Raw genomic sequence first — 25,762 nt, forward strand, 5'->3', positions numbered from 1 at the left:
GAGCCACAATTTATTGGAATTGGGCCAATTTATTTCATGTGCTAGTGGTTCTAATTTTGGTCCGCCCTTTTTCCCCTGCTCTTCAGAATGTTCTTCCTTCATTCATTACCATAGCAACCCAGCCCTACTGTTAATGTCACTACATCTTTTGATGCATCAACACAACGATTTTTAAAACACAGGCCAATGTGTCAAGTCAGCGATAACATCTGTTTATTTTCTTGTGTCTTGCTAAGACATGGTATATTTTCAAGGATATACTCTACTCTTTGTCAATGTTGCATGAATGTGCCATGATTTGTATACATTGCACTGATAGCCTGTGTAATGTATATGTTATGAGTGTCTTTATTTGTAACACAATCATTTTGACTTGTTCCTGCCAACACTCATCATCATTCCCTCCGGTTATTGTTACCCATCCAAATTTTCCCCAAAATATATCATATCCCCAGGTTAAGTCCAATAACCATACAATCAGAAGTTACCTACTAAATAGCAGAGCACTGGGTCCACAGTCTTTAGGATGACAGATCATTTCAATCACTCTACACCTTGCCTCATTAGGTTTCTATATGAGTATACAATGAATACATTTCCCCACCTACTGCCTGGCTCTATGGTACACTGTGAATTCTAGAACAGATTCCTATCAGATACATCCTAATTTCCCACAAATGATCATGTGAGCTTGTTTTCTTAAGGTCTTGGAGGCGTGTCTCTGAAGAATGCATGTGATTGGTGCTGCTGGTAACGTGCTGAAAGGGCATAAGGCCATCAGTGATAATGGCCATTTCCGCACACTCAATTACCCTATACCTAGAAAATTACCCTAGAAATATTCCAAGAAAAAGGTTGCAACATTTATAGACATAAAATGCCTTCAGGACAGGGATGGACACCTAGCTGTTGGTGCAACGACTCCCCTTCTTGGTGGTGTAGTTATGCATTTATTACACATGAGAATGCAACATCCAGTTTGAAATTTTATTGTAAAATTGAAAAAAAGGAGAGAAAGAGAAAAGCCCCAATAAGCATTTCTTTTTATACACACCTTATCTTAACAGAACAATAACATAAATAAATACAAATGAAATAAATAAACTATTAAATAAACAAATAAATAAACACATACATAATTAAATATCAAGTTCCTTACCTGATCAAATAAATAATTATAAAACCATTAAATCATTAATCATTAATATGAAATAATCTAAGCAGCAAGTATTCAAGAAATTTCAACGGGGAAAAAATGTTTGGTTTCTCAGGCTATTACAGAACACATATTTAATTTTTTTTTATATATAAAAAGGTACTGCTTCCCTTTTCAGTTAACCATGCTGTACTGAGCCCATCAAGCAGATAGGTGGAGCTCTCCTCTTTGAAAAAACCTGTAAACAGCATTTTTCTGGTCCAGGTCTAGAGAATAGCATTGAAATGCTTCCCTTGCCCCACAACATGTCAGTAAAGTCTACTAAACAGATTCAATACTTTTGTTATATATTTTTGTATGCTTTGTGCTGAGAAACCAGAAGTTTAACATCTTTATAAAGCAAAAACCCTCCCCTCCCAGCCCTCCCAATTCCACCCACCATAATACCCGAAGAAAGGTCCTGTGCTGATTTTCCATAATATACAGATTTCATATTTATAATAAGCTACTATCCTTAGCATTCAAACCATAGTTAAAGAATCATATTGTTAATACGAGTAGTACCATAGTTATAATCTTTAACCCCCCTAGCCCCCCTATTGAGCATGCTCAGAGATTGAATGACCATCATGGTTAGAGAGATGGAATGACAAGGTATGAACGTGGCAGAATGGTACTACAATGAAAACACTGAAAAACATTTCACTGGCTCGAGCACGTCGTTTAAATTTTAGTGCAATGAGAATTACTGCTGTTGCCTACAAATCAGACAGGACAGCACCTGTAAACTCGCACCCCATGTGGGCAAATAATACTGGAATTGATATAAACAGTCTGCATCCACACGCCTCCGTTGCAATTATTGTACCCTTAACTTTTACCCCTCCATAAAAATTACCTCTCATTTCTCAAACGCATTACATTTCAGCCACAATTGCCATCTTTAATTTCTATTACCCAAGCTGTTGTTAAAGTCCAAATGTAATTTGATTTGAATAATTGAATAATCCCTCCAGTAAAATGTGTGTAAGAAAAGCTTTTTGGACTAAGGCTCTAGATGCTAGGGGCACATCTGTATATCACAGTTTACTAAGGTTTGCTAGTCCCGACAGGGGAGGATAAACAGAGGGGACCTACCACTGTAACTCATGAAGAGACAGTGTTCACGTTTGGCAAATACGGGTAAATATCTACCTTGCAACAACAACAAAAAACTGTCATTATGTTCTTAATCTATCTTCTCTAATGTGCTAATATTTCAACTGTTAATACGTCATCAAACATCTACTACCACATATTTGCACTGCTGCATATGAATATCGTGAATCCGTCATCTGCTATTGGCTTTTCTTCCTTTTTTAGCTTTACAAAATGAACATTTTAATGTCTGATGGAGGAATTAAACATAGGTTGTCCCTTTATAAACGCACTCGGCTGAGATTTGGCAACTCTGATGTTGATAAAGCCATTACAGCACTTTGACAGCATATAACAACTCCAGCCGTTTGTAGCTTTCAGTGGTCAAGTTTAGTATGCATTGTCCTTTTGGTTTCAATGCTGAGGCTTACATTCAGAACTCTTCAGAGAGCACTAAATATACATGCTGGTACTTGCTCAGTCACACCCTCGCAGTCAAATTCTCATTCAGATGGTTTGTTGCCCAGTCATTCAAGCAGATATGCCATTTGCCAGACATCAGACAGACGGGATGTGTGGTGGAAAAGAACAGCGTCTAAATATTCAGAGTGAGCAGGGCACAGGGCAGTGCTCAGAGAGCAGGAGAGAGAAAGGGAGGGGGATAGAAAGAGGGTGGGAGGGGGAGAGAGAGAGAGAGGAGATAGAGGCCTTTCCTCAGTGGTAGATGGATCGGCGTCAGAGGAGAATGAGTATGATGATTGAATGGCTTTGCGATGGAAATTTGAAAAGGGAATAGAGTTGAGTAGAAATACTGCTACAACGTAAATCTGCAAACCGATTTCATCTCAAACATATCATTAGGGTAAAACATGTTCATATTTCATAGGAATAGTATATTCTACTGCTTTAACAGTTTACTTTTTACTAATACTCTTTAATTTATCGGCTCCATCTGGCTATAGGCGTTGCCAACTATTAGACAACACATTATTGGTTCTTCAGGCTAATAGTACGCTGTCTGCGTCAGAGTTTGTTTTGTTGTTGTGTTCCTGTTTGTGACTCCCCTTCTGAGCAGCAGCTGCAGTAACTACACTTAACGTCAGGCCTGCTGCAGTCTAATTGATGGATCATTTTGCTCTTAATTTGACCTCCTAAGGCTGCTAAAGCCAAGCTGTTCCTCATGGTGTAAGAGTTCTCCTCTCAGTGTGCTATTATTCCCACCGGAAAGATTGCATCTGCTCTTTAGTTAAGTCCCATCTACAGCAGGCAGGAAGGCAGGCACGCTGGAAGGACTACACTACACTTGCTCCTCCGTTTGACCTCATTGTTTGCCGCTATGCTAAATAAACTCTACGGACTATTTGTTTCCATTCCAGGAATGATACAGTGCCCTCGGAAAGTATTCAGACCCCTTGACCTTTTCTACATTTTGTTACGTTACAGCCTTATTCTAAAATGGATTAAATAAATGTTTTTCCTCAGCAATCTACACACAATACCCCATAATGACAAAGCAAAAACAGGCTTTTAGAAATGTTTGCAAATTTATTAAAAATAAAAACAGATACCTTCTTTACATAAGTATTCAGACCCTTTGCTATGAGACTCGAAATTGAGCTCAGGTGCATCCTGTTTCCATTGATCATCCTTCAGATGTTTCTACAACTTGATTGGAGTCCACCTGTGGTAAATTCAATTGATTGGACATGATTTGGAAAGGCACACACCTGTCTATATAAGGTCCCACAGTTGACAGTGCATGTCAGGGCAAAAAACAAGCCATGAGGTTGAAGGAATTGTCCGTAGAGCTCCAAGACTGTTTCGAGGCACAGATCTGGGGAAGGGTACCAAAAAATGTCTGCAGCATTGAAGGTCCCCGAGAACACTGTGGAACCACCAAGACTCTTCCTAGAGGTGGCTGCCCAACCAAACTGGCCAATCGGGGGAGAAGGGCCTTGGTCAGGGAGGTGACCAAGAACCCGATGGTCACTCTGACAGAGCTCTAGAGTTCCTCTGTGGAGATGGGAGAACCTTCCAGAAGGACAACCATCTCTGCAGCACTCCACCAATCAGGCCTTTATGGTAGAGTGGCCAGACGGAAGTCACTCCTCAGTAAAAGCACATGACAGCCCGCTTGGAGTTTTCCAAATGGCACCTAAAGAAACAAGATTCTCTGGTCTGATGAAACCAAGATTGAACTCTTTAGCCTGAATACCAAGCGTCACGTCTGGAGGAAACCTGGCACCATCCCTACGGTGAAGCATGGTGGTGGCAGCATCATGCTGTGGCGATGTTTTTCAGAGGCATGGACTAGGAGGCTAGTCAGGATCAAGGAAAAGATGAACGGAGCAAAGTACAGAGCGATCCTTGATGAAAACCTGCTCCAGAGCGCTTAGGACCTCAGACTGGGGCGAAGGTTCACCTTCCAACATGACAACGACCCTAAGCACACAGCTAAGACAACGCAGGAGTGGCTTCGGGACAAGTCTCTGAATGTCCTTGAGTGGCCCAGCCAGAGCCTGGACTTGAACCCCATCGAACATCTCTGAAGAGACCAGAAAATAGCTTTGCAGCAATGCTCCCCATCCAACCTGACAGAGCTTGAGAGGATCTGCAGAGAGCAATGGTAGAAACTCCCCAAATACAGGTGTGCCAAGCTTGGAGGGTCATACCGAAGAAGACTCAAGTGTAATTGCTGCCAAAAGTAACTCAACAAAGTGCTGAATAAAGGGTATGAATACTTCGGTAAATGTAATATTTCATTAAAAAATAAAAAACTGTTTCTGCTTTGTCAATATAGGGTATTGTGTGAAGATTGATGAGGAAAAATAACAATTTAATACATTTTAGAATAAAGCTGTAACGTAACAAAATATGTAAAAAGTCAAGGGGTCTGAATACTTTCTGAATGCACTGTATATGTCATGTGTTTAAAAGTATAGCGTTCTGTCTCACAGTCACAAACAGGCCCACAGTACATGTGTGTCAGTCTAGGCCCTCCCTGAAGCAGTAAGAGAAGGGGGCAAGGTGCTGCTGCATTTATCATGCATGCACTGTGTGGAAAATGAACTCTGTCAGTCAGTCAATTCATTCGAAATGCCAATGTGTAATTGATTGTGTATCTCGTGCCCCGCAGTGCTGCTCTCCATCTGATCAATATTAGCATTATCCTAATTATGTTGCGAGTTAGGTCTCAGGTCCCCGTAAACTGATGGTCCCTATTAAAAGAGATGTGCTTGAGCAGGGAGGACCCCCCCCCCCCCCCCCCTGCAGAGAGCAGCTGGAGAAAGCTGGCAGCGGTAGGGGGCAGGACCCAGTAGGCACTGCAACGCCTGGTTGGCAATTTTATAACCATTGTCAGGGTAATTTGTATATTTTATTAACCAGTTAAAGATGTTGAGCTCCTTTACTGCTCCGTATCCACACTACCGGGTGGCACTTTTACAGCTGTGCTTTATGGTCAGATTATCTGTATTATCAGTGCTTTAATGACACTGCCTCGCTTTTTCCTGACACGGAATGCCTTTTTCTGCAATAAAAAAAAGATGGTGGTCTACAAGGACAATACATCACAATGGAACGCAGTGCGCTGACAGGGGGACTAGAAACAGCAGAAGATTGAAAATATTGTTCAATACACTGTATGTCTTGAATGTTTGGTTTGACACAATTTCCGGGATATCTTTTGGCACTACAGTGTGGCGCTTTATGAGCAGCTACTCAGAGTTGCTTTGTTTCTTCAACACAGAGAAGTTACTAGAGAGATATGTCCAAGATGATGAGTCCAGATTTGGAATGATGACTGCTAACAGCAGATCTGAACATGCCCGAAACAATCTCTAATCCACATATTCTACGTCCACTAAAATAGTATAGCTTTTAAAATATTTTTTTATTTTTTTTATTTTTAAATATTCTCAAACCCAGTAGCTATAAATGTAAAAGGAAAATAAAAGAAAAACCCCTTTTCCTGCTCCAACCTGAAGCTAGTAACTTTCTTCTTAAGTTTTAACTTGTAACATTATTAGTAGTAGTTTGTAGTATTAGTATCATTAATACTATATTATATTACTGTTGAGAGCAATAAAAATGTTTGGTCCTTTGGTCCCTTAGGGGTGAAAGATTTTCAGTTGTACTGTAGCTAATGGAAACCTCAGTGACCCCAGAAAGTCATAGTCTGGCGCTTGCTGAGAGATGGTGAGAGAATAAGAGAAAGAGGGAAAGAGAAAGAAAGTCCATCAGTGGGACAGAATAGCTTCTTTTTTTCCACTGTTTTTCTTGATCTTCAAGTGTTAACCCTCATTTATCCAGTATAGTAAAAGCCACAAGCGCCTCTTTCTTTATATATATGTGTATATAATACGTATATACAAATCTATTTGTTGTTGCTGCTTTATGTTTGTTTGTTGCTTAATTAACAATTCAAGTCTCAACAAGAAAAGTTTCACATCTTTTTTCAGTTTTTTTTTTACTTCTCTTGTATTTCTTGCACTGTGCAGTTTGTTGCGTTGAAGTCCTTCGGTGTAGCTGCTGCCAACTCCTTCACACCTTCTTCAATCTCTTCATCATTGCAATAGCCTACGTCTTCTTCATAAGTAAATGCTGATATGTCTTCGAAAATTCCTTGTGTGGATTTTTTTTAAACATAATTTTTGTTTTCAAAGAAAAAAAGTTGAACTCCTCCAAGATATCTTCAGTTGTCCTCAAAACCTAAAAAATAGAGATCAAAATGTGAGGTTCTAAGCTCTGGTACAATGATCCAGTTCGACTCTGAAGAAAGCTCAAGCTAGATTTATTAAACCATACTGGGTCATACAGCTGCAAAGACAAGGTATGATTACACAAGCACATATATTTATTATGTCCTATTAGGCAGGGTCAACTCCTTACAGCCAATACATCTCTGTTGCTAGTCAGGAACTGAACTGGTTCCTCTCACTGGTGTAGTCATGGCCCTGCCTGATGAAAGAACCTTCATGTGCATGGAGGTGTGTGCGTGTGAGATAGGACAGTAGTAGGACGGCAGTTGGACAGTCGTTGGGGTGGGCCCCTCTGGCACCCCTCCCAGAGGTTTTCCTCACTTCATCTGTTGACTTGACCTCGAGCCAAATTCCTCGCTCCTCCCTAGTTCCACAGCTGGCCTGCCTTTTCAGGAACTGAAACTAGACTGTTGCCCTTTGCCTCCCTCCTTAAGATCATTGATGTTCAACAATAACATGTTTGAACAGAATATAAACTTTCTGCACTTCCCCGTGTCTCACTCAGTAACTTTCCATACACCACCTTCCAATTCATCCTCCATTGACCCCAACATATATATTCCTTATACATGTAAAGTAATCAATACGTTCTAGTATGGTAACATGAATAAGTATGTTTCAAGCTAGAATCCAACAAAGCCATGATTAGATCTAGCTTGCTTTTATTTGAATGTTTGACATTTCTTGATGAATAGATTTTACTTTTTTGTTTAAATAGTTAAATTATGTCCATGATATCAGTGTGATGGTTTGGAGAAAGCCAGCCCACATTTGCAAATCAATCTATCTTTGTCTATCATGATGACAGATATCCTATTTCTAGTTGACAGGCATTCTATAAGTCTGAGTCTATAAGAAAGTCCACTGGGCTTACCTGTGCTGTTGCAGGGAATACTGAGGGCTAGGTTGTGTCAGTAAGGGCGGCTGGCATCCTTCGGTCGTTTTAACTGGACTTTCAACCTCTTCATTCCAATCTGAAAGCCGTTCATGGCTTGAATAGCTGCCTGTGCACTAGCTGGGTTGTCGAAGCTCACAAACCCTAGGAGAAAAGACAGGAAAAGTCTATTAGCCTAAAAGCTAAAACGGTCAATATGGAAAAGTAGCCAAATAAGTATCCAACGACTTAAATTATGAGGAAACAAATAAAAGATTTCAGACAATGCACTCGCTCAATCAAATAGCATTATGCATGGACTATCTCAGATTATATCAAAGGGATTATTTTGATGGGAACCAAAGTAATATTTGGAACAATATTTAACATTTCCTGTCATTTGAACCATTTTGCTTCTCAATGTAGCTTTGTGCAAACACTATCAAATGCTCTTGATTATAAATCAATGAGCATGCCATTGTGGCTGTTCCACTTGCACAGAGAAGCAGAACCCACACAGGCGAACATAGAGACAGGCCGACGCAGAAGCACATCCGTACCGCGCCAGACACTCAAGTCCAAACTCATGCTGAGCATCCTGTTTCCATCAAGTGTAAAAATAAAGCCTTGAAAGTCAATGACCAGAAACTGCAGTGGAGTGTGGCTCCGGTTGATGCACTCCCCAGCGTCTATAGTGTCATTAGGAACAGTCGATGACCCATGGAAAAACAGCAGGAGCCTCCCCAGGTCCCCTGACACCTGGGAGGGGAGGTGTCTGCCTACGCTGCCCCATTAGGGGGATGGGTTACGGGGGACAGAGGGAGGCGGAGAGGATGAGAGGGGTGCCCTAGGCCGGCCCTGCCACGAATAACAGGGAAAGATGTGGACTTAAAGCAGGTTTAAGGGGAGCTCTTAATGTCAGCTTTTCTCCCTGCACCATCAGTCTGGGTTTATCCCTCTCCCTGCCTTCTACATTAATTACCCTACAGAGCAGCCCAGTCCCCAGACCTAACATTACATTGTAAATGCATAGTGTATTAGTCAATACTGCAAATTTATATGTTATTAAGTCCCCCCTGAGAGCCGGGCGGCAATCAATTTTGCCCAGGGATGTGCGGCTCCCTGAATTGAAAACAAATGTTGATCTATAATTGTCCTTTGCCTTACCCTCCTTTTTTCTCCCCCCTCCCTTCATCCCCACTTTTTTTTCAAGCCCAAAGGCAGGTCTGGTCTGTGGGTTGGCAGAGCCAAGTGGGACCAGGGCCAGGTTGGCGTGTGAATCAGCCCCAGTGCGCCCTGGGTATTGGGAAGTAGTGGGGTAACAGAGCGGTGATCTGGATGCTGATACAGCAGAAGCCCTCACATGAGTTTTCAGGTCAATTTCACATCCACACAGTAATACAGTGGCACAGGTACTGTGACTACATACATGGTATTCCCAAGATTTGCTGTCAACAAAATAGCTAAAAGCTTTTCAAACTCAAAAGACATGCTTAGTAAGATAAGAAGGGAAATATAGGCTACCAACTTGTTTAATGTAAAAGTTACATTTTGTTGAAGTAGCACAGGAATCATACTATCATGATAATATATAAAAATGTAAATATTTAAGTACAGATTGCCTTTTTTGCGATACATGAAATGATATTTAAGATAATAGATTGATCGATAGAACAAACATAGACCCTCTCTCTATGACCTACTGTACTATAGCTCCATTACAAAACTCACCGAAGCATTTGCTCTGGTTGGTGGCTCGGTCCATGAAGACCTTGGAGGAGATGACGCTCCCGAAAGGCAGAAACATCTGCATGAGTTCATTATCTCCAAACTCCTGTGGCAGGTGGTAGATGAACAGGTTACAGCCCTCAGGCCCTGCGAACACACAGAAACCATGGAAACCACAATCAAACCTATTTACTGCTTTGTTTACCGCTGCCTGCAGACCAGACCCACTGCTTCTCATTTGGCCGGGAAACAGATCTGAGAAGCACAACTAATGGAGTGGCAAAGAAATACATTTGTTAGGAGTTCTGTAACATTATCTTGAAATAATAACAACACGGTGTTTACCACCACAAATACAAATTGTGAATTTTCCAACTTTGATTTGATTTTGCATGGTGTGGCGGCATGACATCACTGAGGTGGCGACTTGATGATGTGTTTTCGTGGAGATGTCGAGCGGGGAGCATTAAACCTCTATTCAAGCATCTAATCTAGTCAAACATCTCAACCTTTAATCAAGACAATGGCCTACATAATAATAAATGCATATGTCTTTGAGGAAAAACTGATTGGTAATGATTTAGAAATAGTGAAACCAAAATGACATTTACACACGGTTGTCATCATAATGCTGTGTAGGACAATCAACTAAGCAGATTGAGATGTGACCTATAAATGTGTTTGAAACCAGTCAATGGATTACACAATGCAATCAACCATTAGATGCTCAAATGTAATCTCTATGTAGTCTACATTTTGGAAAAGGTTAAAGCTAAAGTCAATCCTGCTAGACTGCATCACATGCAAAGATGCTAAGATGACAATGCTTGATTACTTTTCTTTCCCCCCAGATAATACCTTCATGCAGCTACAGTACTATGTAACACTTTCTAAAAAGGGAACATTTAATCACTGCATTATAACACCTAGACAATATTACCAGGAAAGTGTAATACCAAAATCTGAAAGACAATATTGCAATGAAGCAATCACAGTGAATATTTAACTATTTATAATAGTGTAGTACAATAGTTGTAAAAGAGTGTTAGTAATATTGTTCTCTCACCCTCACCTTCTCTCTGTTGCTGCTGCTGGATGACCTGTGATGGCTGAGGCAGTGTCTGGCCTATGGGAGTCAGTGTGCCAGCTGGGTAGATAGCTACAACACATTGAAGGGGAAACACAGAGAGAATCAAGGGGGTTTATGGAGAAAATAAACAAGGGGGCATGTCAGCACTGCTGTAGGATTGGTCATCACTGAATACTCAAACTATTTGTGTAAATATTTATAACAATCTTTATTATAGTAATCTTTATTATCGTTGCTGTATGCTTTCAGTTACAGTATTGCAGTTTGTCATTCATTATACAATGGGTGGGTATAATTCTGGATGTTGATTGGTTAAAACTGCATTCCAGCCGGTGTCTATTTCACAAGTTACCACTGGCTAAAGCTATGACGTTGAAATGCCTATTTACTATGTTCCATCTCACTGCGCAATCCACTGTCTCATCAGCCCAGCCAGACAATTTATAAACTTGATCTCCACTATAAAAAGCATCTAGACATTATCTCACATTTCTTTTAGACTAGAAATTGGTTTTCAACAGCTGAGATTTGTATAAACCTTGCTGTCTGTCTCTGACATTTGCAACATTGTTTCAATAATATTGAAATTCGATCTCCAGCTGTCCCATAGTAATGAAAGTGTCTGGAGTCGGGACAAGACAGACAGGCAGACAGATCTTCTCAGCCACTCGAAATCATGAATCAGCTGGCATCATTTTTATGGATACATACAAAGAAATACGAATAGAAAACAGGTAAAATAAAACAAAATACAGCTAGTTTGGAGTCTTTCCAGCGTCAGTTTAAAATGATTGGCGTTAGCTGTGCTGTTGGCTAGTTCCTCTGAACAACAGTGTCCTGACAAGATAGCACAGCTTCTATGCCTGGCGAAATCGCGCATAATTGTTATGGATGTATCCAAATGTCACCAGAAAGCAGCTTTAACAAACACAAATGCAGCTACTTTGCTGTTACTCTGGCTGCACTGTTTGACGTGACTGTACGTTTTCCGTAGTTGGCTAGCTAGCAAGCAAGGAATAGGAACGTTGCCAGCCAGTATGGCATTTAGAACAAACGACTGGGTCCAAAGATACAGAACAACAAGACTTAACGACTGGGTCCATAGATACAGAACAACAAGACTTAACGACTGGGTCCATAGATACAGAACAACAAGACTTAACGACTGGGTCCATAGAGACAGAACAACAAGACTTAACGACTGGGTCCATAGATACAGAACAACAAGACTTAACGACTGGGTCGCGTCACTTGCAACCGAACCATAGAATGAACGACCAGCCTGCTTGGGTAGCAGCCCTAAATCTGTGTCGGGACTATATCTCGTGGAAGGATGAAATAGTATGAATTCATCAAAATAATGTTTTTTTTTATGAGAATATGTCAATCATTATTTGAATATGTTAGTAACCCGTTGTATAAAAGTGATAATGCCTTCAAAGACCGTGCAATATATCCTCCAATCACCGGCTTCTCTGCATTATCACTTAAATGTAGCATGTACGGGATAATCAACGAGGGGCTATGCGTTCTATGGAAGATAATGAACTATGTGGAAGGTGTGTTGCAAGACACGCTAGAAATGTGTTGTTCAACATCCACTGAAGTAGCGCGCAAGTTTACTAGATAGCGACAGTAGTTGCCGTGGTAACCAAACAAACACTTACTAGTTTAGCTAACCAAACCATCAGTTCTAGCTTGCCATTATGAAAATCGAATTTAACAATGCCAATAATGTTTTCAATTCGACTTTTGCTTTCAAAAGCAGCACACACATAGAACATGTAAGAATGAACTATAGCCCCTGAATTCTTCCGTGCAAATATACCATGCCTTATACTGAAATAATGAGCGCCCTAGTATTCCCTTCAAAACAATCAGAAACAAGTATTAAACAATTCCATGGTATAATCTGCATTATAAACTGGGTGGTTCGAGGCTGAATGCTGATTGGCTGTATCTATAACCGTATTCCACGGGTATGACAAAACATTTATTTTTACTGCTCTAATTATGTTGGTAACCAGTTTATAATAGCAATAAGCACCTCGGGGTTCGCGTTGCATCGAGCATAAGAACAGCCCTTAGCCATGGTATATTGGCCATATACCACGCCCCCTCGTGCATTTTGCTTAATTACACTGTGGCATTGTTGAATACTAGTTTCTGATTGGCTTGAAGGGCATTCTAGAGCGTGCATTATTTCCCAATAATGAACGGTATATCAGCATGGTAGAATCAATGGCTATAATTAATTCTTACATGTTTTGTTTGAGCCGAATTGAAAACATTATTGGCATTGTTGAATTCGATTTTCATAATAGCAAGCTAGAACTGATGGTTTTGTCAAAGATTTTTTACAACTAAAGCTCATTGTCCTATCTGTGGTTTGGTTAGCTAAACTAGTGAGTCTGTTTGTTTGGTTACCACAGCAACTACTGTAGCTATCTACTATTCAGTAGATGTTGAACAACACATTTCTACAGGCAAATTAACACATTCCTAGTGGCAAATGTGTTGCTTTATAGCCATGGTATGAAAGGGATAATCAACTCTGCTAACGCGTCGTGGAACACACCTTGCACGTCGTTCATTATTTTCACATAGAACTCATAGCCCCTCGTTGATTACCCCTTACATAATGTTAACTGGTAGAGATGAAGTAGCAAATGTGTTGTAAGAAAGTAGTGTAGGGTTTCATTACCATGCTACAAAAAAATGCATCATATTCATTTACTGCACCTCAGTTTGGTATGAGCCTTGAGGTCTTATCTCAGTGTGTACATAAGGCCTACCTGTGTATTGCTGTACTCCGGTGAAGGCTTGCTGGAGGGTGTCTGCGGCGGTGGGGCTCTGGGTGGAGTAGGACGGCAGGCCGTTGCTGTACATGGTCTCCACGGCGGGATGTCCGTTGGGCTGATGGTGGGGGATGCCCGTGAAGCCGTTGACGATGGGAGTGACGATGCTGGGAGTGGTGATGTTGGCTGGTGGAGAGCTAAGGCCTGCCGAGACAAGGACATTTCTACTTTTACAGACTATCGAACACACACACACACACACACACACACACACACACACACACACACACACACACACACACACACACACACACACACACACACACACACACACACACACACACACACACACGTTTGCTCGCTACACATCCTCTCCATCACAAGGACAGGATTCCTACACGAAACTGTCACATAGCAGGCGCTGGTGGTGACACATCCCGCTGGATCACTGGGAAGTCAACCTGTGAAAAATGAGCCTGTCTGTAGTGTTTGTGCGATAGCCTGCTGGCTCCGAGTGCGAGCGGGATGATGAAACCGCTATGCAACTCCAGTAAGATTCTGACGAGATAGGGGAGATTACAGTGAAACATTTACTCAGTGTGGACGCGGGTAGCCTACTCTCTTTATATATCATGAAAAAGATCAGATAGCTTGGCACACCATGAGCACATAACACACACACGGACACACACACAGACACACACACACACACACACAGCCACACACACACACACACACACACACACACACACGCACACACACACACACGCACACACACACACACACACACACGACACACACACACGACACACACGCACACACACACACACGACACACGGACCCCACGCCCACACACACACACGACACACACACACACACACACACACACACACACACACACACACGGTTGCAGGATGTTTCACGGTTAGAATAGAATTGGATGCTCCTCTCTCGTTCGATGAATTTTAAACCAGCCTCTTGTTGAAAGTGTGCAATCTTGGGCGGAATGTGAATGAGTCCATTTGAGGAGGATCTCACTATGGATGATGGCTACTTTGAAAGGCTGCTCCGTGGTAGAGCATCAGCCCTCGCTGAGAAACGGGCCCCCTGGGGACCACCTTTCAATCTGGAGCCAAGACGGGATTGGACAGAAAGGCCTGTTGTCACGGAAACCCTCAGGCATGCCATCATAGCAATTTGTCCGCCTCGGTAAAGAGCCCCTAAAGAAAAGTCCACATAGGGATGGATACATACGGTGGGTATGCTATGCTGCATGGCTGGGAGTAATGCTAATGCCTTGGTAAATAGGCTGTGGCTCACACACAGAAAAACCTGCACAGAGCCATGTCAGCCTGAGACTACCCACGCACTCGGAGCACAGTTTAAGCAGTGGGGAGCCTGACACTCATGCAGCCAACCGCTGTGACCAGGGGAATTGCCCGGGTCCCGGCGAGAGCTGTTGTGTCTTTTGCACCATTTCCTTTTTTTAAGCTCCCTGCATTTGCTTGTTTCCTGCAGAACTGTGATGAATTAGACTGCAGCTCTGGCCCATTCTCTGGCGGGGCCCAGGAGACTGCTGCTCCCCGTTCTGAGGGTTCAGACAGCCAGTCTGGCCGACCACACGCACTCTATTGTACCGCGCCATAATGCAGCCTCTCCATCATCAGGGAAATTCATTTTCCAAGGCTTAGCAGTGGGCCGCGGCCGCCGTGTGCTTCAGGGTCAGCAGGCAGACGCAGCGCACGTGTGATAAGAGCCCAGAGAAAGGAGATTCTAAAAGTCACAGGGTGGGAGAGGATGCTTGTTGGGGACATTTGGCGCCAGAGAGAGCCCAGTGGATCATGGAGGAGACAGCTGCAGGGAGTCATGTACAAGTGTAATGTGAGCGACTACAGCTTCAAACTAGAAAAATAGTATTTATGGTTGTAAAATAGTAGTAGTAGTAGTAGTAGTAGTAATTGCAGTAGTAGTACTGGTAGTAATAGTGGTTTCATAGGCTATGGGTTAGTTATAGTGACATATTTTGGGGTGGTTTGTAGCTGTATAGTTGTTATAGTGGGTTATAGTGGGCTAGTTTAGTAGGCTAGAGTGAATACTATATCATCATAAGCCATAGAATGAATTACTATGATCAGGGCACCATTGGGAATGAGACCCTGGTATCAATGGGTTTTCACTAAATAATAATTTTAATAATAATAATAGAGTAATAAAAGTGTTTTTAACCTCTCTAAATGAATGGGGATACATTCTGAAAGTGTTGTAGCAATGATTTCAGTTTAGAATGTTGAAGCCTGCGTTCCACCATTGAAATGAATGGGGATACAACAAGCTTTATAGTTTGTGAAGTAGAAACGGAAGCAAAAAGCTGTGTTGAAGCCATCTAAGTTGAGTCAGTTTGTGGTGTATCCAAATTTTGCCTTTGAAATCTTTGAAGCTTTTATGCACATCTTAAACGGTTATAGTTCAAAAAGTATACATGGCATCAAAAAGCTGTATACAAGCACACTATTATAGACCAGTCTACACATTTTAGTTTGAATGGCGTTTCTAGCTTAAACGGTTGAAGACTAGTTGCGACCAGAATTTTTCCCATTCAAGTCTATGGCACCTGAAATGCATTGAGATTTCTGATTTTTTTGAAGCATCAGTGCCAGTCTGCATGTTTTAAAGTTATTTTGGTGTTGGTAGCTTTAACGGTTTGGGCCCTACAGGTGGCAATGGGAGGCGAATAATAATGATAATAATTATTATTAAGTATAAACCGTTTCTAAAGTTGTGCTTTGCTTTCAGCAAGCACACTTAATAATTAATGCTACTCAGCTCTGAGGAGAAGAGGCCGAAACTGCTCAAAAACTTGTGTGTAGATACAGTACTAAGGCATAAGTGGATTACGAAGAATATACTGAGAATCTGATTTCATTTTCCTGCATATTACTTTCCACACAACAATACCATCCCATGAACTACCGTTACTGCTCAAATATTATGTTCTTAAACATGAGCAGACCTCAACAAATGTATTTCTAGCTAGAGTAGGAGAAATATTGTACTCCACACGGTGCCATACATAACAAGACATTTCATTTTATACTCCAGTGGACATATAGCCTCGCATTGTGAAAATCATATTCATAGCGTGTTTACAATGCACACACGAGCATGTGCCTGTTTACATATGCCTGTTTACTGAATGCATTGTCCCATAATAATGACATGTTGTTTTGCACTCCAGAATGGGTAATAGGATACTACGGGTCAAGAGATTGCTTATATTTCACAACTCGGTCTTACCTGTCAGCTTTCTAAGGTTATTATACCATGAAGTGAGTCTACTACATATTCCACTTGGTTGTATGTTATGAAAGCATAATTACATTTACATTATTACCGTAGGTTCTTTGGGAAAATTGTTGTGATTGCACTGAGAAAGAAGCATAAGAGTATTTATTATGCTAATTATACATTCAAATCAACAAGGAGCACTGGACCCATTTTGGAGAGCAGGACAGTCATTATGAACACAAGGACTGTCTCTCAGCGAAGCAAGAAATAAGCATTCATAACAGATGTTTTCATTTATTGATTCAAAAACTAGGTGCATTCGTACTCGGAGGGCAAACTACACTCAAACTGTTCTGGTTGTTCAAACGTTAATGAAGAAAGGTCTAAAATGTTATAATGGGTGTAGATTAAGACTCCAAGAGAACTACTAATAATACTGAAAATTACTTTTTGTCATTAAAAGGTGTTATCCATGTTAATGTGATAAAGTCCGTCCTGAAAAAGTCCAAAATGGAGTTCTATTAGATGATGCTGAGACTATATATGGTACATATTGTATAAAATGTGATTCAATATAATGGTCTGTACGCAGCAACCCTGGTAGGATGAATGTGGCTTGTGCCAAAGGGGATATTCTGTCTGAGCTGGTATCCCATGGCTAACGTGACACACAGCTACCCAAGGTGAGGTCGCCCTGAGCCCAAGCAGGCGTTCCCACTGAGGCGTGGTGCTGCTCAGAGCCCTTCAGGGGGTCACAAACACTATGTCAAACAGCTCATTTGCTTCAACTGTGGCATTAGTCACTCTGTGGAATCGTCCTGCATCATGTTTTTGACCCCAATCCAAACCCACTTCCATCAATGACACAATCAGGGCTGAATTGAATGGGAGCGTGGTTAGGCAGGGCCCTATATGTATGTAATGGATGTATTCAGCCCATGTTGAGCAGCGCTCTGGAACGTAACATTGTGACTTTGATTACACACTTCCTGGTCATGTGATCGACCTAACAAAGGACTGCCGTTCCCCTCCCCCTATCTCTCCCCCTGGGATCGGCATTTTGTTGTTTTATTTTTGTTTCTCTTGAAGCTCAGGAAGTGCACCTGCTGAACATTATTGTCAAAAAGCATCATCATGCATCATTGTAAGGATACATGCTCTAATCAAGTCAACCATCTGGCAGGCTGCTTATACGCCATCAAGCTGAAATGCTTTACATCTGTTGATCAAATGGGTGTTTCATTGTTTTCAGAAAGCACCCCTTAACATTTCTGGCACTTTAAACTTTTTCTGCTGTGGTGCACAAGCTTTATGTTGTGATAGGCAGGCGTGCACAGAGGTGACTCAGATCATTAAAAGAGAGGGTAATGCACCACGTTTACCTCAAGATCAGCCAGGCTTTGAATGGTCATTTTTACGACACTGTTTGTAATATATGGTAATTCATGCACTGCATTGTGGGACTTAGTGAGGCGCCTGTCATCATCCAATGGACTTCTTCGGGTTATTAAGGAGATTTAGGCTAAGGTTATGAACATAGAGGCTAAAACTTTTCTATATTTGATGTCTAAGCCGCATATTTGGCACTGCTGAATTCTTTGACATATCTAAGTATAGTGGCAATGCATTGTGTAAAGATATGGAGAGTCGATGAGACAACTTTGTGGGCCAGCATCAGTAAAGAACATGAAAGCATGTCTCTAACATTTCAATTAATTATTCCACTTATTCACTGCATGAGTCTCAAAGTCTCTAAGTGGCTCTCAGCCCCCTTAAACAGACAGCCTTGCCAGTATTGTTATGTGCTCCTTCAATGAACTTTAAATAAGTCATGGCACCAGTCGACATGTGAAAGGGGAGTCTGTTGCATACATACACCAGTCTGCTGCCTATCAGCACCGACTCCAATGAATGGAATCAAAATTCCTTTCATATTTATTGTAGTCCTTGGAAATTCTCTCTCTTGCAGTGATTAATAATGCATTGGATTCAATAATAAAAGTAATCAGCAGACTGTAGCTTACACAGAAGCGTGTCAAATGCTAGACATATTTCAGCGCTTCTCGGATTTCTGAGAGGGAACACACACCATGGTGAGCTCTTTTCAATACCAAAGGCCAGTTCATTAAGCTCCTTGCATTGCAGATTGATAAGCCATTGATTCCAACCCCCTGCAAAAGCCTATTTTTCTTATGATTATAACATAGTGGATTGCTCTCTCGAACAAGGTGGTGCAGTATTATGAAGCCCTTTGAAAAGGTTAAATGTATATGAAATGAATATCTGATATGGCTCAGTATTGATTATGCACTTATGTATATTTCAAATCAGTATTATGTATTTGCTGCATACATAGTCCATACAATGTGTGCATATGAAGTGCATGTGGTGATCCTGTCTCTTGGTCTTTCATCACAGTAGTACTATACTGCAGTCACGCTTCAGTATAAATACTGAACACAACACATACGATGCAGTGGAATTCTGTCCTGTATTTGCCAACAAAGAAGAAGCACCTCAGCTAAACTTTTAATCACTGTCTTTGATTGATTACCTGTGTAAAAAAAGTGGCCACTTTGCATAAAAAAAATGTCAGTGTAAATATTTGACAAATAGCTCCTCTCCAGCCTCCACCACTACAACGCTCAACTTAGTGCATATATACAGTACACAGCATGTGCATATTGGCATGTTCCATCAGATATACATACATGCATTAAGTCATGAGCGAGAGAGAGAGATGGTCACTGACAGAACCCATTCTAACCTGTGATATAGATTTTCAGAGTAGAACGTAAAGGTGCATTAAAATGGGTCATGTCAGACAGATGCGTAATCTTGACTTGATTCCCTCACAGCTATACAGTTATAATGTTATACAGTTACCAAACTCACTATACTGCAATGTCAGGGGAAATATACAAATAAACACAACAAAGACTTAGAATTTGTATTATTCATTTTGATGCATGCTTTGTGAGAGAGGATCTTGTGGGTTTCTCAGTTTCACGGAAAATGAAATATTGCTGAATAAGCAAATGTTATGCGGTAAGCTATCTCAAAGTCCTCTGCTGCGCTCCCTGTAATGTGTCTGTATAGAATGATGGGGCCGTTTGTAATGGAAAACTGAGGGAAGTGCATGCAGATCCTGTGCAAGTGTTTCAAAGCACAAGGTCAAAAGACGGAGGAGAAATTAGTGCCGGTACCTGTAAACATATCTATTATGCTCCCGATTCGATTTACCGCACCAAAATATATCTGCATACACAACATAAATATGCAAATCACATCAAATGTATTTTTCTTTTCATTTTTCTCCAACGGGAATCATTTTGGATTATCAGTAGGCAGGCACTACATTTCCTCTTTTCTCTTGGCCTTGCTGCAGTCTGAGTTCTCTCTTCCCTCTTCCTCCTCCCATCTCCCAAACTCCACCCACACACACACACACACACACACACACACACACACACACTCACCCAAAGGGAATGAAACGCATTGCTTACCCAGTGCCTGATGGAACTCCCCAGACACCGGGGTCATGGAGTTGGGTGGGAGGCCGTTGATGCTGAGTGCCCCCATCTGGTGGAGTTGGGTGGTGGGGAAGGCCATGCTGGGCGTCAGGTAGCCCCCGTGGCTCGCTGCCATGATGGCTGCCTGCTGCTGCATGAGCTGGGGGAACAGGAGGGAGGGAGAAGAGAGGGAGAGAGGTTAGTATAGAGGGAGGGAGAAGAGAGGGAAATGAGGGATGGGCGGTGAGCAAGAATTAGAATAAAGTGAGAGATGAGAGAGGTGGGGGGAGAGGGAGAGAGAGGAGCATAGGAAAGTTAGAGTAGAGGGAGGTATACATGGGGTTGATGGATGTATAGTGCATGGAAAGTAGAGCGGAATAAAAGAAAGGAAGGGGGGGGGGAAAAGTCTGTCAACCTATGTTTAGTGAATCTGTCTATCCTCACAGTCGGAGGGCTGTCAGCAGCTGTAGGAATCTTTCAATAGCTGTCTGTTGGGCTCATTCAAATCAACGGATTGACATGTGCACATTATTCCTGTCTCTAGGGACCTGGGAAAGTTCAGAGGCAGAATTGAATTGCATTTATCTTCCTTTGTCAAACTTCTCTGTGTGTCCCTCTCTGGTTGTGTAAGGTAAAGTGGAGGGGCAGTGACATCTCTGTGGCTCCGGTCGCTGGGCTCTTTTTAACTTGCTGCGGTGCCACTGGTGTGTCACGAGCAGCAACCTGTAATGACAGTCCATTTACACTGGACACAGTGATAAAGAACTAGGCTGACACCACTTAGCACGAACACACAGATAAACCCATTCTCTATCCAATACTGCCTAGAATATACCCACAAACACGGCTAGTATTTCTGCACTCCGTCTCAGATACTGAGGGCCTAATTCCAGAGAAAATCCATCATTGTACGAAGGTGTTTACAACCTCTGGACCAGTGGGTTTATCTGGGAAATCAATGTTATTTTGTAGGGCATCTATTTCATGATAAGGAATGCAGGTATGCGGATGAAAAACATGGACACAATCGGACAATCCAATTCCTGTTTAATATCCCACAGCGCCCTCCGTCCTGTTGAGAAAGTGGATTGGCACCCCCAGTCTGACTCAGCTAAGCAGAAATCAAATGCCTTCGCCACTAGCTAGCTCTGATGTTAATGACGATATTGTGCGGCTGAGGCAGAAGATGCCACTCTCCCTGTATTTGCATGGAGTCCCTGGATAGGAAAAGCCAATTATTTTCCCTCAATGCCCCTGTCAGGTAACCTAAAAGCGGCTGTCCTGCCACAAAACGGGCGCCGCTGGCACCTCATCCATTAGCCACATGCCTTACCACCGCTATCTATTAACTCCTTTTGTCATTTGCATAATTTTATCAACATGACAAATGGGGATCATCCATTTTGCTCGGAATAAGATAAATTGAGCTTTTAGGGGTTTGGAAAAAGGGGCGGCAAGGAGAACTAAAAAGCACGACCAAGAAAACAAACAATGAGAAGAAGTCAGTGTGAGAGCTGTGGTTGGTGTGCGATAGAGATGGTGTTAATACCCTCATTAAGTTTAGACTGGGGTCGGAGGTTTGGGGTAAAAGGCCTCTGATCTGATTGGCCCCTGTATCAGAGCATACTGTCACACAAGTCAGTGGCTTTTGTCCCCCTCTCAGGATCTTCTGCCTGCTTTCAATAGGAGTTGGGGACTTGGGCTTACTCTAATAACCTTGCAACCCATTTGCCAGTGGCCTATACAAGTTAATGGAAGCTGCAGCAGGCCTAGATGGTAGAATAACAGACTGAGGCAGAAGGCCTCCGTATAGCTGTGACTTTACATGCATAGATAATGCAGTCCTTCATGCCAGCTGCCAGATTGTCATGGATAACAACATGGCATTCAGTGATGCTTTTTCAGAATTAAAATGCAGCAAATTGGAAGCTGAAGCATGTAATTATGTTGGAATGAAGTGGGTAATACAAACTGGCTCTGATAAAAAGCCTCTGTCCACCAACTGGAAGTGTTGACAGAGATATTCAGTCATTTTCTACTATTCATGTGTTTTTCTTTTTTCTAAGACTTTCATCCATATTCAAAAGCCATTGCTACAGTATATTTCTTCTTATTTATCCTTGGCAGTAGATAGCAAAATGTCTGTGGCAGACAAAGAGCTAAATTGCATTGAACTGAATCTTCATCATCATGGCCATAACCTTTTCTCGCTCTGAAATGGAAAGAAAAGAAACGAAGGGAGAAGAAAAGAAGCAGGGAAAAAGTTGCCCGTGCTACAGCATCCATTTAGTGTCAGGCATCTGCTTCTTTATTGCAACCTGATGGCATTATTCTCCCCTGGTGCCAGCAGGCAATCACCTCTATCACATGGCAATTATCTCTATAGCACTGCTCTGTGACTCGCTGACTCTCAGCACTGTCACATGTGACCCTTCCAGCCAGTCCTGAACGGGCAACGAGGAGGAGGAGAAGATTGGGGGAGCGAGGGAGGGGGGGGGGGGAGGGAAATGGAGCAAGTGAAAGAGAAGACCCCAGTTATTGAGGTCCTGGACTTGCAGATTGCCTGAAACTGCAGACTGGTGTGCACTCCAGCAGAGAGAACCTGAAGACAATAGAGTCCACTGCAATTGCCTGGCCTGAGCTTAAGGGCTTCAATTGTTACCATCATGCTATGGTGTGTTTCCTTAGTGGGGTTTTAATAGGGTTTGTTTCATGTTTCATCATTTTGGTGTGTGTGTTGATGAAGATTTGGGCAGTTGGTATGGGAGGGTGTCCCACTTATAAGGTCCTTTTCTAGGAAATGTCAAGATCTGTACAGTAGCCTTATCTAAATAACAATTTTCTCTCTTTTATTATATTTGTGACCATTAATGAATGCATAATATAACACATCCTCCTTGTTATTGGCTGTGCATAGTTCCTGCTTGTGCAATGCAATCGCTCAAGGTGTTGGTAAGGTACAGTAGAGGCAAATCATTTCAATATCACTTGTAAGCTCTTCTCTTTTATGATATAGCTGAATTTATTGTAAAACACTTTAGATTTGATCATTTCCTGATTTGTGTTGGGTTGGGTTGGGTTGTGTTGAATGGGACCAATTATATACTGTATATTCTGACTAGTTCCAACAGGGGGCGATGTTTGTCGATGTGAGGAGTACACTCACCATGCACCTCCTGTATATCCACCTACACACACACATCTTCACCATTAGCTCACAGTTAAAACTACTGTTTTCTTAAACCATTCCTTTTTATCCGATTCAATCTAATACACACTCTTTGGTGATGTTGTGCCTCTAGTGTCACACATCTTCAAGCCTTCCATTCCCACACTGAAATTGCAAGTAGCATTTCAGAAACAGCAAGCTGAAATGGCTGTTCTCAGGAATGTACACATGGCTTGAGATGAGAGAAGTGTGACACAAATCAAATTGTGTACAAATATGCTCCATGTGTATTGACAGGCAACAGGAAATAATGGGTAGCTGCTTTATCACGTATTTACACTGCTTCTTTACAACAACTATTATCAGCCCTTTGGAATGGTATGGGAATAACTTCCTCCCTCCTTGTGTTTCGTGAAATCACGTTTGCAAATGGGATGTTGTCTGTCAGAACAGTGCTGTGCTGTGTCTATCTTGAAAACGGCATTTTTCTCATTTTTGTCAGTGTTGTACCCCTACAATTTGTGTTCACAACCCCCCCCCCACCCTCTCCTGGATTGACTAAAATCCAATTTACGGGCTGTCAGCTCAACTCTATAATCCTATCCACTGCTGTATTTGTGAAGTAGCTCTTTGAATTTGCCATTTACTGTACTGTGGATATATACCGTCCCTGTAGATGTCTGTATTCCATACCCTGCTAGCTATATATACACTGGTAAACATATGGCTGGAAGAGTACATATCAGTGGAGGCTGCTGAAAGGAAGACAGCTCAAAATTATGCCTGGAATGGCATTACTGGAATGGTATCAAACACATGAAACGTGGTTTCCATATGGTTGACTCCGTTCCAGCCAATATTATGAGCCGTCCTCCCCTCAGCAGCCTCCACTGGTACATATAAAGGGGCTTTTGAGATAGTCATTCTGTGTCATTGTGGGTTTTGTTCTTGGGGAGGGTATAATAGTTTTTCATAGAGTAAAGAAACATTTAAGGTATATCACTCTGTTGCAGTTAATTCCAACCCAATAGAGGGCAAAGGCTGTCACATGCTGCAATAAGCATCTAAGTTTCTGTGTCTGGTATTCAATCAAAACTGCATAAGTGGAAACCCAACACTGAAGAAAAATGACATTGTTCCTGTGCCAAATGAAAGTACATTACAAGTAATGGAATTCATTAGATATAATGTATATAGTGGAATAAAACAAAACTAGCCGAAGGCTATACATTCATTACAACATACCTGAGGGTTGAAAATGATCTCATAACAGAACGTTGTACAACCTCAAAGCATTACAATATACAGTATGATTCATTTCTCATGGAGAATTTCACTTACAATGGTATCAGTCACTGTAGTCTTGAAAAAATATAATTTGACCAATTGTATACATAAATGCCACTATTATTTTTTACTTCCAATAACTATAATGACTGTAAATGAATAACTAATAACTAACTATAATGATCAAATATCTATAACATGACTAGAAACTACCATTCACAAAACTTTAGCAATGGATTGGCATGTACCCACCTCATTGTCATGCTGCAGCAGTGCCTGGAAAAACAAGACACATGTTGTTGTGTGGCATAGACTTGGTGACAGAGTGTGTAGCTGTCTGTGCGTTGTCTGAATGCGTAGTGTAGTGTGTTTGACGGGGTGCGTGGGGCTCTGCCACAGTAAATAAGAGTCATGGCCAACCTGAGCAGGACACAATGCTCTCCCAGCAGACCACCACCGCCTCCACCACTCCTGAAACATTAGCATTTCTCCACATTTCCTGGGGATGGGCTGCATTTCATGAATTGTAATGAAGGCAGGAGTTTTACTGGAGAGAGGACAGAGATGGCCTCGCAATTACTCTGGGCTGGTCAATTTGCACTTTTCATACTGGCCACCATGCCTGTGATAAGAAAATGAGGGAAATGAATAAGCCCCCGAGACCTGGGCAGCCTCAACAATTAATCCTGGCATTTAGAGAATAAAAAATAAAATCTGCCCGTGTGTGCAAAGTAAATAAATAAAGAATTGCATTATTTTATAAATATATACATACTGTGTATATTTCTGCAGTCTGATGTGACTGAGGTTTAGGTATTTATCGCTGTCGGACGGAACCCTTTTCTTCATTCCATTTCAGCTCCCTTCAAACGGCAGTAACTCTGTATGCAGGCTAAAGAGGTTTGTGTGGAGATAAGGTTCCTATGGAATATTCGGAGTCATCTCTGGCCCCTGGTGCAGCTCCGG

At 41.8% G+C, this 25,762-nt stretch overlaps 1 protein-coding gene across 11 annotated transcripts in view; it reads right to left on the bottom strand.

Moving 5' to 3' along the window:
- Positions 1-1,273: 1,273 nt before the first annotated feature.
- The window catches only part of LOC106613762 (CUGBP Elav-like family member 5), a 251,485-nt gene continuing 226,996 nt past the window's right edge, over positions 1,274-25,762 (bottom strand). For 4 of the 11 annotated variants that reach the window (XM_045687486.2, XM_045687481.2, XM_045687485.2 and 1 more), the window contains exons 7-13: positions 25,049-25,072; positions 20,335-20,500; positions 13,541-13,747; positions 10,722-10,814; positions 9,659-9,802; positions 7,928-8,092; positions 1,274-7,003 (exon numbers count right to left, since the gene is read on the bottom strand). In XM_045687486.2, coding sequence (XP_045543442.1) covers positions 7,965-8,092; positions 9,659-9,802; positions 10,722-10,814; positions 13,541-13,747; positions 20,335-20,500; positions 25,049-25,072 — 762 coding nt within the window. In that variant the 3' untranslated portion in view covers positions 1,274-7,003; positions 7,928-7,964. The remainder of the gene's footprint in view (positions 7,004-7,927; positions 8,093-9,658; positions 9,803-10,721; positions 10,815-13,540; positions 13,748-20,334; positions 20,501-25,048; positions 25,073-25,762) is intronic. The other 7 variants (XM_045687487.2, XM_014216350.3, XM_045687484.2 and 4 more) reach the window with 3 other exon arrangements.

This window comes from Salmo salar, chromosome 10 (assembly GCF_965601325.2).
Source record: "Salmo salar chromosome 10, fSalSal1, whole genome shotgun sequence".
Lineage (NCBI taxonomy): Eukaryota > Metazoa > Chordata > Actinopteri > Salmoniformes > Salmonidae > Salmo > Salmo salar.